Consider the following 18131-nt stretch of genomic DNA (forward strand, 5'->3'; position numbering starts at 1 on the left):
AAAGTCTTCTTTCATAGTAACGGAGTTAGCAATATCTTTTTCTTCTGCAACAGTGGTCCTTTCTTCTTTTTGTGTGGTTGTAACATCCATTAATCTTAACAGAAGTTAACAACACTCAGCATGCTATTTTAAAGTAAGGGTTTGCAAGAGTACCCTGTCTACTTTATTTTATGCTGCTGCTTAAAGATTTCAATTGTGAAAATGGGTGTGGTAGCTCTTACTTTCCAGAGTCAGTGCACTGCGTGTAATAGATATCCCCTCTGGGGTCCAGGGTGATTAGGAATTCTCACCATTCTAAATGCTAAGCTTCAATTTGTGCAGGTGCCTCATCTGCTTCCTCTGCTAGGAAACTGCAGTACCCTCCCAATATTACATAGCATTACCCTACAGTTGAGTTAAGAAGAGCACAAACTGGATAATCAGGCTTGCAGTCTCTGTGTTGTTGGGCTGGGTTCTTTACTGCCTCCACATAAACCAGGCAGTGTTTGTTGACTGCTTTGACATTACTTTTACATTTGTAGTGGATATGCTGTAAATTGAATGATGCAGAAATAAGGTTTTATAGAGGCTGTTCTGCATATAGCTAGAGAGATACATTATTATACACTTGAAAAATAAATACATTAATAAATTGAGAGACTGTAGAACTCCCAGTTTGCTCAGGTGATTATTAAGAGTTAGGGAAAAAAGGTGGGACTCAGTAATGGGCCCACCTTATGCAAAATGGTTTAAAGATAAGATGGTGCTACGCCCTGGCCCTAAATTCCTTCCAGATATGATAGCGAAATTCTGCCTCAGTCAGTCATCACTTTGTCAGTACTCTTCTCAAGTCATCATCTATTCACATAAGACCTTCTTTAAGACACTTTAAAAGGAAAGACATATTTGGGTGGCTTTTCATTCTCCTCCTAGTTTGTGTGTCTCATTCCTATTTGGAGTCTCTCCTCTGCATGCAGGTAGGGACAGGTCCAGACTTGTTACTCAGATTAACAAAATCTCCAGATGGCATTGCTACAACAGCAATACCAATACAGTGACTGTTAAATAAAATTACTTCCCTTATCTTTCTGTAGACACCATTCTTTTTTATTTTTTTTCAGTATAGCAACATGAGGAAGAGAAGAATACTTGTGCCTTCTGTATCATCCAAATAGTCAAACCAGGAGAAAAAGAAATTGACGATAACTAACATCTTAAACACAACCTCATTTGATCACCTTTCTCTTGAGCATCCTTGCAGGCCAGGCTGTCTGTATCCAGGAAGGCAGGCAGGTTTTCCTGCTTTGGGCATCATTTTACATATAAGGGAACTTTTCCCTTATTAAGTTTCCTTCCCCCAACTTGCAACTTTGCTTCACCTATCCAAGGCTCCCTCTTGCAGTCCTTCTCTCCTGTTGCTATCAGTTCAGTGGTTGGTTACTTTCCTTTCTTTTCCTCCACCGCCACACTTAAACCTTCAGAGGATGAGTAAAGCTGGTTTTTCCTTAGGATGCATCCATTCTTTTAGCACATGATTATCTTTGTATGGTCGATGCATGGTCATTATGTGTGCCTCATTGTCCCTTGTCTGGTGTGTACCTCCCAGGCTCCGTATACAGTGGAGAATACATGCACATATGGATATTCATGATACAGTAGTTTTTATAGTAACATTTCACAATAACTCCATGGAATCAACTAGAATTCGGAATGTGCTAGGCAGTTTCTTTCATCAACATTTTATTTTAACAGTAAATTTAGGTATGGCACTAAAGTATAGATGCCATACGTACCATAGGGCCAAAAGCCATCTCCATATGAGGGGTGTAGGTATGTGTATGATGAAAGATATGAGCAGGGAACCATACTGTGGTAGTGCAGATCTAATCAAAGAATGCATGAGATTTGTGCATCCAAAGTTAGCCAGCAACTTTGGCTGAGCCATCTCCAGCTTCTGGTGGAGGAGATATGTTTCTGAAGGGCACACCTTAATCACCTAGCTGTAGAGAAGCTGCCTTCTTAACTGCTGGTAAAAAACAGGGACTCACATCTTCTGCAAACTTGAGTTCAGTTCTCTTAAGATAAATTCAGGTTGGACCTCCAAAAACCAGGACTCCCTTGTCTGGCAACATCTGTGGTCCGGTAGGACCACAGTTGTTCCTGGACCCAAGGAGGGCTGGTGGCTCAGAGTCCAGCAGCACTGGCACTGGAGCCCTGGTAACAGAGATGAAGCCATGGCAGCCCTGGTAGCAGGTGGGGCCAGAGACATGGAAGCCCAGGTAGCAAGGTCGGGTTTTGTGGCAGTCCAGGCTGCTTGGACTGCAGCAACGCAGCAGCCTGGCAGGAGGGGGGAGGAGAGATGGGCTGGGGGGCTGGTAGCAGGGACCTCCCCAGTCCAGAAAATTCCTTCATTCGGGACTGATCCAGTCCCAAGTGTTTCAGACCGGAGAGGTCCAACCTGTACTCAATTCTGAAGTCCAACAAGTTGTGCTACTGTGATTTAGATTTAGAAAAGAGAGAAAGCGGAATAATAGCGCGATCTGTGAAAATAAACATTTTGGGTATGGGTGGGGACGTTTTAATTGAAAAATACAGTGTTTGTGGTCCACTTGACAACTCATAATCCCAAATTCTGCAGGTCAGCGGGATCATTATGAAGAATACAAAAAAGGAACTAATGGGACATGTGCGGGGGGAGGAGGGGAGAGAGGTCCCCTCTTAAAATTAATGGGATTAGAGTTTTGATGTAGGATTTCCATCACTTATTAGAAACTAGGAATCTTAGTCTCCTATGGGAAATAATTGTATTCAAGGTGGCTAACACACTTCACTGCCTATGCTGCTACAAGTTCACTTCCATTTTCAATGTCTTAGCTTGATCAAAGATCACACATGTTCCTCTGTCTGAGCTGGAAATAACACTTCTCACTGAAGTGTAGCCTCTCTTATATCTACAGCACCCAAACCAGTGGCCACTTATTAGCCCTCATCAGTGAAATAAAGTAAAAAATAGATGTGTAGAGAACTGTTTCTTTTCTCCAGTATTCCACATCTGCTAGTGGTGTTAAGCAATTCATATAACTCCTACTTACATCTGTGATCTATAGCAACAGTGAAACATTAAACCCTTCTCGTCAGATAATGCTCCTTTGAGCAAGCTCCAGTTGCTTTTTATATTGAAATGACTGTCTAGTCAGGCAGCTTCGGCTGTTCCCTTTTCTTTAAGAATATTCAGGCAAGAGGCAAAACTTCCCTCTTTACTCAAGAGTTTAAGAGGTAAATAAAGTTTTAGAGAGACCAAAAATGGTCCATTGTAGGAGTTCCAGCCATTCTTAAATTCTAGTATTGGCATTAAAATTAATTCTCTTTTCTCTCTCTCAAATTCTTGTAATGTCTAAAAAGCAGTTTAGGATGTAGGATAAAGGGACAGCATTGCATTTTGTTTTTCCATCTGGTTAAACAAGCAGATGTGATTCTAGTTTGACAGACTATCTTGGCCTGGTTTGACACACATTCAAGCAACTTCATTAGCTGCCAAGTTGATGGTTTATTTTCAAGTTGAAGGGGATTTCGTTCAAAGATCAGATTATCCATGCAATATAGTAAGTGCCCCGCTCCATTCATGCCAAGTTGAGGAAACCCACGACTGGTCTTCCAACCAAGGCCAGCAGCCATTTGATGGATTAATGCATTACTAAGAACACCTATTGTGTCAAGTATACTTGTGCTTCTTTTGTATTTTTGGTCTTTTGAATCACAGTTTGTGGCAACAGAGTGTTAGGTATGGTCTCAGCATAAATGCAGTTCCCACTTTTACAGTACAGCATAAGTGTAAATGTGGCAGTAGTTTGATGTTTGTTGGAAAACTTTATTAATTGTTTAATAGAGAGAGTTTAAAAGGAAACTAGCAGAGGCAAGATTCTTCTTTGTTATATTTGGGCAAAGTTTACGCTATGGATGCTACAGCGGCACAGGTTCACCACCGCAGCTTTATTATAGTAAAGCTTTTTTTATTAAAACACAAATTGTCAACATAACAGGTCAAAGTAAATACCCCTAAATCAAACTCTAGTAACTTCTCAAGGAGACTTTTTCTTACATTATCTATCCTGTACACTTTAGTTTTTTATCAATGGAAAGAGTTTTGTTTTTTTCTGTGCATATAGTGCAATTGATGTTTACCAACATTTACTGATGAAATATAATCTTTCCAGGCCTAACCTTGGTGTTTCTAAGGTTTCCTTTAGTGTTTCTAATGGTTTCCTTTAAAACCTTTTGAAACTTTTTTTTTCACCTGCTTTTAGGTACCGTAGTGAGAAGATGACCATGAGCTACACAGAGTACCTTGCCCACCGTCAGCATCATCACTTCCAAAATGGCATTGGGCACCCTCTTCCACCATACAACCATTATTCCTGACACTGAGCCACATGACCAGTCACTGGACCTCTCTGCAGACCTCTTCCCAGGAGACCCTACCCCTTCCTGGTCTAGCTATCTCTATTACTGTACCATTTTATGATGATAGTTTCCGTTGCCATGTTGACGCTTCTCCTTGGTTGGTCAAGTTCATCATGGCAACGGGTGGGAAAACTGCATTATTACAAAGCTCCCATAACTCTTTTTTTATTGAGTCACTGCGGGGATTTTTTGCAGCACATAAAACCCTTGTGTTTTTTTTATAACATTTTAAATTTCTATTTCATTAACATTGAATTATATCAATCAAGGTTTTCTGTGACTGTGGATGGAAGGAAGAACTTAATGGTTTAAAGATTACAATTAGGGATTTCCTTTATTGAGTAAGATATTAATAGTGCTAACAGGTAATGAAACATATCAGAGATTCAGGTATTAATCATACATTCCCCACCACTGTAGTAAAAGCTGTTTAATTTCATGTAGATAAATACATGAACTTCAGATCCCAGGACTTAGAATTTGAAAGGCAATGATACTTCAAGTGAAGAGAAGCTGTTGTACATATCATAAGAGGCAATGATAGGAACTATTTCAGGATCAGTTGGTCTAGTTAATTACAGACTTAATGTGCAGGGTAGGAAGCATCCTCAACTCTCATTTAATTCCATGGGGATTGAGGGCATTCTGACACCAAACAGTGTTTGTAATGCAGAGAAGAGACACCTTTCTGATCTTCTCAAAATAGGAGTCACTTTTGTTCTAATAATGGTTGGTGAGTAGGCAATATTATGTTAGGAAGAAAATGGATTTAGATGTTTGTGCCTTTTGACTAGGACATAAATATAGTTACCTAAAAATCATAGGAAGAATTCTATTAAAAACATCAGACAGCTTAGAAAACCATGCTCGGTCCTCTACTGAGCTGGTATCAATTATTTTTTAAACTGGAATTCTTTTGAACAAGCATGTTGTGAAAGAATTATCTTCTTTCCCCCCATCTTATTCTTTTTTAGTTGTGGGTGTCCTAAATGTTAAGTCATGATTAGCCAGATAATAGTTAAGAGCATGAAAAGCACAGGACAAATATGCCTTGATTTTAGATGTCTTCAGCTGTTACAGGAACAGTCCTGGAGAGTTGTAAGTACTATGAAATATTCTGGCAACTTTTCTGCACAAAGCAGCAGTAGCAAATCGCTTTCTTTCTTGCTTAGAATTTTATTTTCAGCTGTAGTAATGGAGATGGGATTTATAAAAGGTATGTGGGATATAGTAGCAAGACCTGAACATTCTGGAGAGTGTTTTCTCCTTGCTTCATGTGCCTATAGAACTCCCATAAATACTGGCAGTCGCTTATTGCATCTTCAGGGGGATAATATACCCCATGCATTATAGAAAAATCAACATAAGGATGAGTAAAAAGCATTAAGCAGAAATCCCCAACTGTTTTGAATAATGGATATTTGTGTATAAAAATAATTCTGAACAGATGAGAAATAAAATTGAGCTGATAATCCTTTTGCTGTATCAAACAGCAAACTGCTAGTTGATAATTTAAACTTTTATATATTTATTTCAAAGGATAATTGGGTAAATTGTTACTTCTCATCTATAAGAGACAGGATTTGCTGGGTTAGTTTTAAGGCATTTTTATAGAAGGTATTTGGTATTCCTTCATCCACAGCATGTGATGTCCAAATGTTAACACTTTCAGTTGTGATGCCTTAATTTATAAACAAACAAGAGGGCCTGAAAATTCAGTAGCCAAGAGGACATTGCAAAACTCAATAGATATTTATATAGAGGATATTTTGGATGATAGTATTGTCTTGTCTCTACTTGGGGAACATTTTAAAGTGGATTAGCTTTTAAGTGGAAACTGTAAACAAGTGGCTACTTGATTGAAATTTTTTTCTTGCCCTTATAGGGAAACTGAGCACAAGTTGAAGAATATTGTCTGCTGCAAAAAAAAAAAAAAAAAAAACATTCACCCCATCTTTACCCATCATCTCGTTACAGCATGCTCATGCTTCTGTATGAGCTCATTGTTAGAAGTTTTTTAAAAAAAGATCTATTATATATAAAAATATATATGTATTTAAAGGTGCTAATCAACCTTGAGCAGGTCACGTGACTGGTCATGCGGACTCTAAAATCATATCAGATTTTTTTAAAATCCTCGATATATGCAGATGTTATACAGAATTTCTTACCAGTGTAATAATGATATACTGATGAAATAAACAATCCTGCAGGTTTTGAAGGACGAGGTCAGCAATACTTCCGATCATGGCTTGGGGGAGAAAAAAAGGATAGTTTTGTCTCCTTTTTTGTACACAGACAAAATGCATTGTGCATTATGCTATCTTTTAGTAGCTGTTGCTTAAAAAGAATAGTTTGAAGAGTGTTATACAAACTGTAAAGGTGTGCTTTAAAATCAAGTAATGCCTGAGGCCCTTCTTGACCAGAGTTTTATGTCATTCATTAAAAAGCTATTATAGGTATATGGTCAATCAATTAATCAGCTTTCTCTGAGCTACATAGAAATACACTGTTTTTTCATGCTTAGAATAATCAAATCTATCTGCTGTGTTTCTGGGGCATCTGTCTCCTCAATATGTAAGTGCCGAGAATGCTGTTGAGTATGTTTCATATATACCTGTAGGTATATTTGAATAAACATACATGTATTTCACTCAGACATGCCCTGGAACAGAATAGGTCTGTTTTTCTAAACCTGATCAAGAATAGTGTGTGAAAGCAGTTTCATAACATTCTTATTTAACTATGCTAAATAGCCATTTAGATATTGTTCAGTGGAAATATTTTTATGTAGGTATTTTATTAAGTTAAAATACAGCGAAGTAGTTTGGGAGGGGGAGGAATTAAAATTTTAGCTTTCAAGATGCACTAATCAGTTTGCTTTATTCCATTAAAAAAGGCTTTGTCACTTTAACAGCACATGGATTGGAGGAAGAGACTTCAGACAGCAGGCCTCTCCAATTCACATAGTTGTTGCTCAGTCATGCTTCAAAGTGGCCTTCCTTCTGCCCCAGATCGTGCTGTCTCACTGACTCCATTCCCCCCACCTCCACCGCCAGCAGGGAGAGGGCACAGTAGTAAGTTCTGACCTGTTAGATGATGATAATCAAGGCAATTGATCTGGCACACCCTGACATTTGTATACCGACCTCTTTACTTGTCTTCAACTGTGTGGGTTTTTTAAACCGTTGTCTGGAGTAGGTTACATCTCTTGTGTGTGTTAGATCGAACCAAAGAAGCCTCCAGCCATGCCCAAATGCTGCTCCTAAAGCCTGCCTTCCAGTCCTTTCAAAATCCCTGCAGGATTAAATGTTAACTTTTTTATTTTTGTACAGTTTCTAACTGATTTTTGCTAGTGATGTTAATTGAATTAAGTTTATTTGAGGAGTCTGAGTACCTCCTTCGTTTAAATAAACTGGCGACTTTCCTTTTATGTTAAAAATAAATATAGAAACCCAAAGTGTGCCTCTCAGATATAAGGGTTTCTGGTTACATTTATTCTTATGACCAGCAATGATTCTTTATATACAAAGATATGTTTTCCTTGTTTTTTATTACTGTTAAAAAATAAAAACCTCTTTCTTTGCTCTGGATCCAGTAACTACGCTGGTACACAAACGCACTGAAAAGACAAACTTTTGTTTGAAACTTTTGTAACAACTTATGACTGTTTTTGTATATCAAAGTTGATTCTTTTCAAAAAATTTGGATCTAGTTTCTAAGTTATTTTAGCGTTTTATATGTTATGAAAAAATTAATTTGAATTGTTCACCAGCATAATGAGTTATCTGGAATGCGATGGTGACATATGTAAATGGGCTTTGAGCTACCTGGAGTAGCTTAAAAGGCCCTTATTTCTTTTTCCTTATTAGTAACTTGATTATTGATTACAATAATATCACAGATTACCTGAATCCCCTTCCATTATAACTAGATCCTCCCTTCCAACATTTGCTATTAGTGTGAAGAAACTGTTGAAATGGGCATTTTAATGAGTATGGCTCAAAAAGGTAAAAATGAGGAAAAAGGAAAAAAAAATATACATAGAAGGTTCTGTGGGTCTGTGCGATATGGCTGTGGAAAGATATTGTAGTAGTTTTAACACTATTGTTCTTACCTTTTAAATCATTTACCCAATAAAAAAAGAAAAAGAATCACCATTTCCTGTTTTCATGTTCCTTTGTAAATGGTGTGGTCTGCTCAGTTACTTTTTTTTAACATTTGAAATTAGAGGGTTCCAAAAAGGAATTTGGATTTTAATGATGCATTTGGAGGTAATATTTTATGCTAAATAAAGTTGTGTTTATTTTCCAAGCTAGGGGAATAAATTGGGCACAAACCACTTGGTATTTCTGGGGTAGAGAGAAATGGACCATCAAACTGAGAAGTGTCACCCTAGCTAACATGTAATACTTCAGAGCTTGATTTACTCTGTGCCTGCCGCTTCCATTGATTAAAAGTTAAAAGTAACTGAAAAGGGGGAAGTTTTATGCAGCGCCTTCATGTTTCAAAACTAGTCATATTGGTACAACTTCTATCTTTTATATAGTACGCCTCTGGGAGACTTGACAAAACAGTGTAGAGCCGTGGTCCCCAACACATTTTCATGCACCCGCCAGGTGCTCGGAGCTGGCCTGGCCCCGGGCACATGGCACGCAGCGCTTGCGGGGAGGGGGGGAAGCGTCGCCCGCGGGGGGGGCCGCCCCCTGGCGCCCGACAACCTGAAAAGGTTGAGGACCACTGGTGTAGAGTTTGTTACATTCTCAATTTACTAAACACTTGAAGTCCCACCTAAAATAGAATCCTAAATCTTGTGACTCAATAGGCTTGAAAAGATTAGAGAGAACATTGGGGAGTGTATGTAGTTGTGTTTACTATTCCACCTACCTTCTAAATGTAATACCTTTAATTTATATCATTCATGTAAAAATTATGCTCCCTCTCCTAAGGATGTGGTGGTTCTGGGGAGACTATGCCTTTCCCTAAAATCCTTGAGCCCAAATTTCCAAATGTGAGTGGCTAAAGTTAGAACCAAATCCACTGAGAACAGTGCTAAAACCCCTGCCAGTCAGGCCACTCTGAGGGTATGTCTATACAGCAGTATTATTTCGGAATAACGGCTGTTATTCTGAAATAACTGCTTGTAGTATAACGCAGACTACGTTATTTCAGAATAAGATCAAAATAATGGCAAGCTGGAGGACTTCTTACTCCAACTCCTGTAACCCTTATTTTACAAAGAGTAAGGGAAATCAAAGGAAAAGTACTCTTCTTTGGACTTCCTGCTGTGTAGATAGTGCCAAAAGTCAATGGGTGAGTTTGTAAAGACAAGCTATTGGACTAGACATCTACACTAATACCTGGACGACTGTTCCCTTTGCTGTACTCTGTATACTGTGGGATTCAACTTTTTTGATCATTTAAGATTTCTCCCCATTTTTTTTCATTTTACCTTGGTGCACTATGAGCACTACACTTGGGAAGTAGCTAAGTGCCCTCATGGCAGGAAAGTAAAACTTACATATTCTGTAACTTTTTATATGAGCTCCATGAAACCCCATCCAAAGTGTCAAATTCCAGTTGGAGAGGAATGCTCCATTCTTCCTTCCGCCCCATGGAACATTCCTTCCCTCAGAGTGGGAGCTGACTTTGCCACAAGTTTTCATTTCCACTTTTTGCAAGGAAGTACTAATATTTTATGTTTAATCAGAATATATAGTTTGTCTGTGTTAGGGTACTTCAGTGAGGTTACAGTGCTGTGAACAGCTCTGCCTGTTGGTTGTATATGGTAAAGCTAGAGAGTTTTAAAACAATTTCAGCACTTGGGAAATGAAATAACCCAGTTCACAGAACATCAGGTGCCAACTTCAGGGAAGAAAAAGTTAGATATGTTCATTTTACACTTGAAATTGCTACAGCATTTTCAAAATTGTGAAATATCAAGCAGGAAGTTTATTAAACACTGTTTCTATGAAGGATTAATCTACAGTCTGAAATATACCTTATAGTAGTTTAATAATCCTTTCCCCAACTCCTAGCAGTTTTTATTTCTTAACATAAGTAGGAAAATATTTAATACATTTCAGTCTCTTGCCTGAGTTATTTCAGCTTTGTAAACTAGTTTGCTTCTCATTCACATCTAGTTTATTGGCTTGAGCTATGCATTCAAGTTATTAGCACCAGTAGTTTGTCTTCCCACACACTTTGTGACTGGTCATCCCAAAACAGAATTAATTCTGCTTCTTGAATGGATAGCCTCTATGTACTATTTAATATATATGTGCTTGATTGGTCACTTCCTTTTCCATGAACCCTGGTTGGAAGTTATAGTAACCTGTCACAATGATGCTGTTCATGGGATTGATGTTTAGATGCTAAGCAGCTTTTGCAATCAAACTACTGCTGGTCTGAAGTGTAGGGAATTTTTAGAATAAAAACCTACTAATTAGGACTCTATCATCTGTAATGACTAACTAAACAGTGAAGGGATAAGCCCTAACAAAGCTGAGCAACAGACATAAGTGTGCAAATATTGAAAAAACAAAATGTTCAAAAATTGTTTTATGTTAACCTGTGCACAATTGTGTTCCCTACCTTGTAATTCTTCTGTGACTACAGTGAAATACTGGAGTGACAGAACAGAAAATTAGGAAGAATATTCTACCATTTTGGCAGAGAAGAAACTGAAATCCGCAGAGTGTAGTTAATGAGACATACAAAGTTTTAAAAAGCATTTCCTTCATTGAACACATACATTACCATCTACCTACCACTTGGCAGGGGAAGTTTAAACAGTGAATAGAGAGGAAGATATGTATGTGGCTTCATCTCTCTCCTTTGTGTTCTAAATGTAAGAAGGGATGATATGGAAGATGTTCAAATTTCTTGGCTACAACTGGTTGTAATCAGGGGTGTAACTAAAATGATGACAAAACTGCTCCCCCACACAGTAGACGGTATTTATTCCTTTAATTAAAGATTTAACAACTATTTGCCCAATGAGCAGGATTTCCATTAGGGACCAACAAAACCAAACCAAAATACAAAAAACCAAGTACACAAATATACCTCTTCTTTGCAAATGTTACTTGATAACCAAGTTTTAGCACATTAAAAAGGTTACAAAATTTAAAACACTTTTACAAATCTCTTTGAACTAACAGCAGAGGTGGCAGCTGAGTGCCCACGCAGGTCCTGGTCCCTGTAGTTCCAATCTGTGCCTGGATAATATGATGGCTGGAACCAAGGGCTGGGTAACTAGAACCACAAGTTAGACAGCTTTGTGCCTCAGGGAAGTGCATGTATCAATTCCAGCTTCTGGGCAAAGCATGGCTGTCCACAGTACTATGAGCGCACTCACCACCTTACCTGCTGCAGCAAGAGAACTAGGGCTCAGAATAAATGCACAAATAAAAAAAGGTATAAAACTGACCCTCCAAAAGAGAGCGCCATTCTAAAAACAGCTTGGTTTTAACTAAACATTAAGCAGAAAAAACAGATTTACAGCAATGTCACTTTGAGCACAAAAGAATTGACAGGTTTGTTATGAATCTTGTCACTGTAACCAGAGTCAGTCACAAAAAAACACAATTGTCTTTGCCTTTACAAACATACCTGCAGCATTTCTGCTTACGGGCTAATACCAGATGGCCCTTTGAATTTTTGAACTTATTAAAACTAGGATGACTAGCATTCCAAATGTCACATCTGTATTATGCAGTGTAACTTTATCTCCCTGCTTTTAACATAATTGTAAAAAAGTTCACCTAGTAAAACAACAAATGCAACCGGAAATGACTGCCATAAGAAAAACTGCACATCTTCCCCCCCCCTGCTTTTATAGCTACAACTGGCTGAGAAACCAATGCTTGTGATTTATAGACAAGACTTGGGACAGAATCAAGTACTTAAGCAACTGCAAATAACCGTTTCTGAAAGGGAAAGACACTTAGGTTTTACAAAACATTCAATTATCAAATATACAGAAATATCAAAACCCTGATTGAGGTACAGACAGAGGGTAAAATACATCTACACTGAGGTACTCAAACCTTAAAGTGCACAACTGAATGGCTGCTCATCTCCCAGCTCCAGCCAAGCACTCTGCCTACAAGCAGCATCTGTCAAGCACTAAGACGTCAAACTAATATCAGGTCTAGGAGTGTATTTTGGGGCTATGGCCTTACTTCCATTAACAGAGATACATATATTTATGAACATGACTAAGTGCAGTTTCTCTCACAGGGTGGAAATTAACAAGATGCTAATTCATCTTTGGTGTTTGAAGTCCAATGTGGTTAAGTGGCAGATGGACAAAAACAGATTAATGGTAAAATCACCACTAAGGGTGTGTCTGGACCTGTGAAAAACAGCACTAGCTATGATTGGGACAACTGAAAGCCTTGGCACCAAAATATATTACCATACGCTGGCTGCTGCCCAACATTAGGTGGGGAGGGAGGGGCAGAAGAGTTACCAGCCTGAGCATAAACAAACTGTGTGATCAGTAAACAATTTAATTGTAGCTACTAATAGCACCTCCTGTAGAATAGGGAGGAGAAAAGGTCAGAGTTTGGTGTGCTCAGAAAGGTCAACTCCTATTGGTCAGAGCACCAGGTCACTAAATAAATGGAGCTAGCTTTAAAAAGACACAATTTTACCTTCAACATACACAAAGTTTTGAGATGGAGACAATCTCAAAATAAGGATGCACTTGATAAAGTTAGGCTTAGTATGGGATTGATTCCATTGACATGACTAGCCAGTCACATCAGTCAGGGATCGTCTAGATAATACTAAGCCGTGTCTCAGCAGAGGACTGGATGACCTATAGACATTCCTTCTAGTTCTACATTTCTATGAGTCTCTCGTTCCTTTTCTAGGCTTTTCCCTCCCTCCTTCCTATACTGTAAAGTAAGCTACTTTATTCAAGCTCCTAACTGACAAGTGAACTGCTTAAAAATGGAAGAAACAATCATATCAAAGACCACAAACTGCTTTCCTGTCACTGGAGTTCTGAATACTATGGAAAATAACCTTCTCAACATGAGATCTATTCGCTTTCAGCACCATGAGTGATTTTTCCTTGGTAGCAGTGAACTAGCGGAAGACAAAAGTGATCTGTGTGAGGCAGCTCAGATGGTGAGAGTCAAACTAATCCCTTCCACACTGACCTGTCTGGTCTCTCACCTTGTGCTTGCCTCCTCTTTTCACGCTTCCTGGTCACCTGGCTTCACCTTTTCATATCCAGCACAAACAGAAACCAACCAAGGATCCTCATCTCTATTAAGTGCCTGTAAAACCCACATGTTCAATGGGGGGGGGGGGGGGGAGGGGGAGGACTTCCTCTGTAGAAGTAATGCAGCCCTCCAATTGGGACACATGAATAAGTTGTCCTGCTTCTGAGTAGCCCACTATCATCCAAACCAACATCTTAGGAGCAGAATAATCTCTACTTATCTTCTGCACCTTGCAGACTTTCTATTAGAAGAGATCAGCTGAGAAATGAGTGTCAAGATACTAGGAAAAGACTTACTGCTTTATGGGGTTCCCCTACTTCAACTAAATTGGCTCAAAATAGCCATCCTGCTATTGATATTTAAACCAGCCAAAAGAGCTACTAATTCAGCACTTCAGGTAAATACCATGGAGGTAGCACACCTTGAGCTACACTTCTGAAATGCCTTACTAGCCTCAATATTTGATCATAGGAGGCTACTGGTGGCCTTAACTGAGTTCTTATTAGAATGCCCTGAAGCACACAGCTGCATGCATGAAATGCTGTGTTTTCAAAAATAATAAGCAGCTTTTAAACTGAAAAGACTGCTGGTATTCTGAATGTAGCTGTCAATTAGTCAGTCGCAGCAATTAAAAATAAAGGATGAGAAAAGTAAGAATTAAAAAAAAAAAATCTTAAATCCAAGCAGTAGTGCAGTGTTGAAAGTCTGGGCGTCCCTATACACCAATGGTCCCTTTTTCTAAATACACTTCATTGTAGTGACAGTCAGGGTGTCTGGCATAGGGTACTTTGCTAATGGACTGCTAGATAAATAAACCAAAATAAACTTGATACAAAGAGAACGGGAGGAAGTTTTGTATGATTTAACTCAGCTCTTCCTATGAGCTCGTATAGATTCAAGTAGGGGGCACTTATCAATACGTACATTAGGGCCTGACCCTGCAACATGCTGAGTCCCCTTGATGAAATCTTGGCCCACAGAAATCAAATGGCCAAAAAAAATCCATTGGTTTCACTGGGGCCAGGATATCATGTCTTGCAGTCCCACTTACTTCAATAGTACTTGAGTACTCTACCTTTGGAGGATCAGGCCTTTGTTAACACTGGTACTTCCCCCCACTCCTGAGAATGCTTCAGCAAGATGTACTTATTTACCTACAGAAGTAGCAGTGAAGCTGTTCTGATGAGCAATGTTAAACATGTGCATAAGTGCTTGCAGGATCAGGGTCTGAGAGCCACACTGTAAACAGATATTCGAGTATCAGGGTTCTCAAAGGCAAACTCCTATTGGAGACAGAAGATAGGGAGCAGGAACATACATTTTGTTGGTAACAAAAATTTAAAATTGATCACAACTGTGCAATTCAGTAAATCTGCCTTTTTATCACATTATGGCAGCATAGGTTATTCACAATATTTAATACATACCACCAGACACAGTGTGTCTAGAAAAGGATTTACTAATTAGAATTCAGATTGACAGGATTCTCCTGCAGTTGTAAAGATAATATATTTAATTAAATGGAGTGATTCCATTTGTGATTCCTCTCCCCTATCAAAATCTGCCTTTGAAAAAAAAAAAAAAAAAAAAATTCAAAACAAAAAAACATGTTTGTAACTTTGATAATTTTCCTAGACAATGAGCTATTTTCTGAGGTATAAATGGCTGTGTCTTAACTTCAGGCCACGATCGCAGGGCGACTCAGCTGAAGGAGAGGTACAGTGGCTCTGTGTACTATTACAGCTATGGCAATGCAAACAATCAATCTAAAAATCACTTTTTGAAGCAAATTTCTGTGATGCAGCTCTGAAATACAACCCGCATGAACTCAGGTTTCAAAAATTAAAGGGATACTGTCAAGATTTTCCCCCTTTCCACTTGCCCATATAACATCTTACTACTGAACAAAATGAATGAGCACACTGCATTTGTTTTTCCCTGGCTGTACTGGTTCTCTCTCATTTCTGCATGCAGTTTTTGCAATAAACTTAAATAAATGTAAGTTAAACCAGTGCAGTCCCTTCCTATGGAGGAATTTATACCTGTAAAAAGGTGCTTCTAGCAGTACAGTTTGTGATACTACAGTAAAACTCCAGTGGTCCAGCATCCAATGGTCTGGCACTCCTGATAGTCCGGCACCATCTGGAACCCGCAAGTGCTCTGGGCAGCCGGACAATTGGAGCTGCTCTGCCCCCGGCATCTCTGATTCAGCAGCTGCTGAAACCGACCAGTGGGTGACTCGGGGTAGCCAGGGGCAGAGCAGCTGGGGTGTACCGCCCCTCGGCACTGCTGCTCTGCCCTGGGCTTCCCGGAGTCAACCGCTGGTCAGTTTCAGCAGCAGCTGACTTGGGGAAGTCTGGGGCAGAGCAGCTGGGGTGCTGCCGGGTTGGTCTCGCAGCGCCAAGGGGTGCATCCCCCCCACTCAACCCCAAACCCCTCATAGCCCCCCTTTCCAATAGTCCGGCATATCTGATAATCCAGCATCCCCTGGGTCCTAAAGGTGCTGTATTATCAGAAGTTTACTGTAATAAATGAAACAAGCTCTCTGGTAGAATTACCTCCAGACTAGAGTTGCACCGATTTAAATCGCTGCATAGATGGTGTGTAGACCCTTACAGAGTGAAACCAGAAGAGCAGTTTCTCTTTGTTTCCCTACATAATGAAATAATGCTGTTCAATGCAGAATGTAGGGTAGACATTTTTTTAAAAGCATGAAATGAAATTTAAAACTTCTCATTTGGAGTTTTGTAATTTGCTTCCTCAGTCTAAACTTGGTTGACAATATCCTTTTAATTCATGTTTTTCTCTGTTCAGGGGCAACTTGAAGGACAAGGGGAAGCTTCACCCATCACAATTTACACTCTGCTTGATATTTTAAAACAATTATTTCAACCTGATACTTTTTACACATTCAAGTCAAAACATCCTCAAAGTTGTTAGATATGCTGGGCTGTAACCATACATGAAAATTAATGGAAGTTGAGAAAAAAAAAGTCCAATTTAAAAAATAAATTTTTTAATTATTCTTATTGGTCCCCATTATCTTCAACCAGCTTAAAGTAGTGCAATAGAACCTCACCAATTCATACCAATGACTGGGAGACCCACAACATGGTGTTTCACTTACCAACTTACATGCTTCAAATAATGCAAGTTAAGCTAGGATAATGCATTAGAAACCATGCTTGGTTCCATCTGGACGACACTTATAATTCAGCCTTTTCTTATACTTCATAACGTAATTGGCAAATGTACTGAAGCATAGTGAACAATAATGCAGTCTGGATAAGGAGACTCTGCTACCAAATTCTTTGCTGGAATGCAGACAGAGCCTGCCATTTTCTGGGATAACTATATAGTGTGGGATAGCAAGGTTCCATTGTAATGTGCATAAAAAAATACATAATAAAGAAACATCAATGTCTCCCAGAATAAGGCCACTAATTTTGCCATTGGCTATGGGCAGTGAAAAGAGAATTCTCACTCTCTTTTAGAGATCTTTTGAGGCAAGAAACATTCGGAAGGGGAGGAAGGGAAGGAGACATGACACACTAACACACAGTCTTTTCATTTGCCAGGTTCCTCTGCTTCCTGTAAATGCTATTCCTAGGGAGAAATTTCAGTCTATTTTCTTAGCTGGGAGTCTAAGCAAATCCATGCTGTATTTAAAGATGGGGACTGCACTGTAAAACAATATTACAAGTTTTCCATGAGCCATAGTCATGATAGTCTGATGTCCAGATGCCCAGATTCGATACCAAGGCCCATAGAAAGGATCCGAGATGGCTGGGCATAACATGTTGTTCAGATTCACTTCCGTGACCTGGAGACAGGGACAATGACAGGTTTATAAATCCCTTATCTTGTGTAATATTGACAGACACCCGAAACGGGGGTTTCCTAATTCCCCTAAAAATCCAAGGAATCAAGTTAATAGGATAGCAATTCTCAGTCACCTATTTTCAGCACATGGTCAATTATGCACTTAATGTATACGCAACTACTTGTGCATGGTAATTAGGGATGTAAAAGGTTGACCAGTAAGCATCACCTTAACAGTTAATCGGGGTGGGAGGGGAGGCCAGGAGGGTCTGAAGCAGTTGCCCACCCGCCGCAGGCAGGGGGCTGCTCCGGCTGCGGACAGGGACTGCTTGGGCCAGCCTGGAGTGGCCCTTGACGGTAGTGGTCCCAAAGGGTGTGCAGGCAGGGGCTGCTCTGTCCAGCTGTGGCAGGCAGGACGACCGCTCCAGCCTGGCTGGTCCCCCATTCAACCGGTTAACCAATTAAACACTATGCTTAAGCGGTTAATCAATTAAATGATAGTAACACCCCTACTGATGATCAGTAGATATTAGCATCAATTGCCCAATTCAAGCACCTCATTGCCTCAGTCTATTAGACACTCATTTGCCCCTAAACACATTGAAATTTTGTCCCAAATGTTTACTTTAT

The 18131-nt window shown here is 39.4% G+C and overlaps 2 protein-coding genes across 13 annotated transcripts in view; one reads left to right on the forward strand and one right to left on the reverse strand.

Annotated features, from left to right (window-relative positions):
* AMMECR1 (AMMECR nuclear protein 1) overlaps positions 1-8600 on the forward strand; it is a 156783-nt gene extending 148183 nt beyond the window's left edge. For 6 of the 7 annotated variants that reach the window (XM_075940918.1, XM_075940919.1, XM_075940920.1 and 3 more), the window contains one exon: positions 4284-8600. In XM_075940918.1, coding sequence (XP_075797033.1) covers positions 4284-4398 — 115 coding nt within the window. In that variant the 3' untranslated portion in view covers positions 4399-8600. The remainder of the gene's footprint in view (positions 1-4283) is intronic. The other variant, XR_012906911.1, reaches the window with a different exon arrangement.
* A 2785-nt stretch (positions 8601-11385) lies between these two features.
* TMEM164 (transmembrane protein 164) overlaps positions 11386-18131 on the reverse strand; it is a 94059-nt gene continuing 87313 nt past the window's right edge. For all 6 annotated transcript variants that reach the window (XM_075940926.1, XM_075940925.1, XM_075940929.1 and 3 more), the window contains one exon: positions 11386-17502. In XM_075940926.1, the coding sequence (XP_075797041.1) occupies positions 17299-17502 (204 nt within the window). In that variant the 3' untranslated portion in view covers positions 11386-17298. The remainder of the gene's footprint in view (positions 17503-18131) is intronic.

The sequence above is a fragment of the Pelodiscus sinensis genome, chromosome 13 (genome assembly GCF_049634645.1).
Source record: "Pelodiscus sinensis isolate JC-2024 chromosome 13, ASM4963464v1, whole genome shotgun sequence".
Classification (NCBI taxonomy): Eukaryota; Metazoa; Chordata; order Testudines; family Trionychidae; genus Pelodiscus; species Pelodiscus sinensis.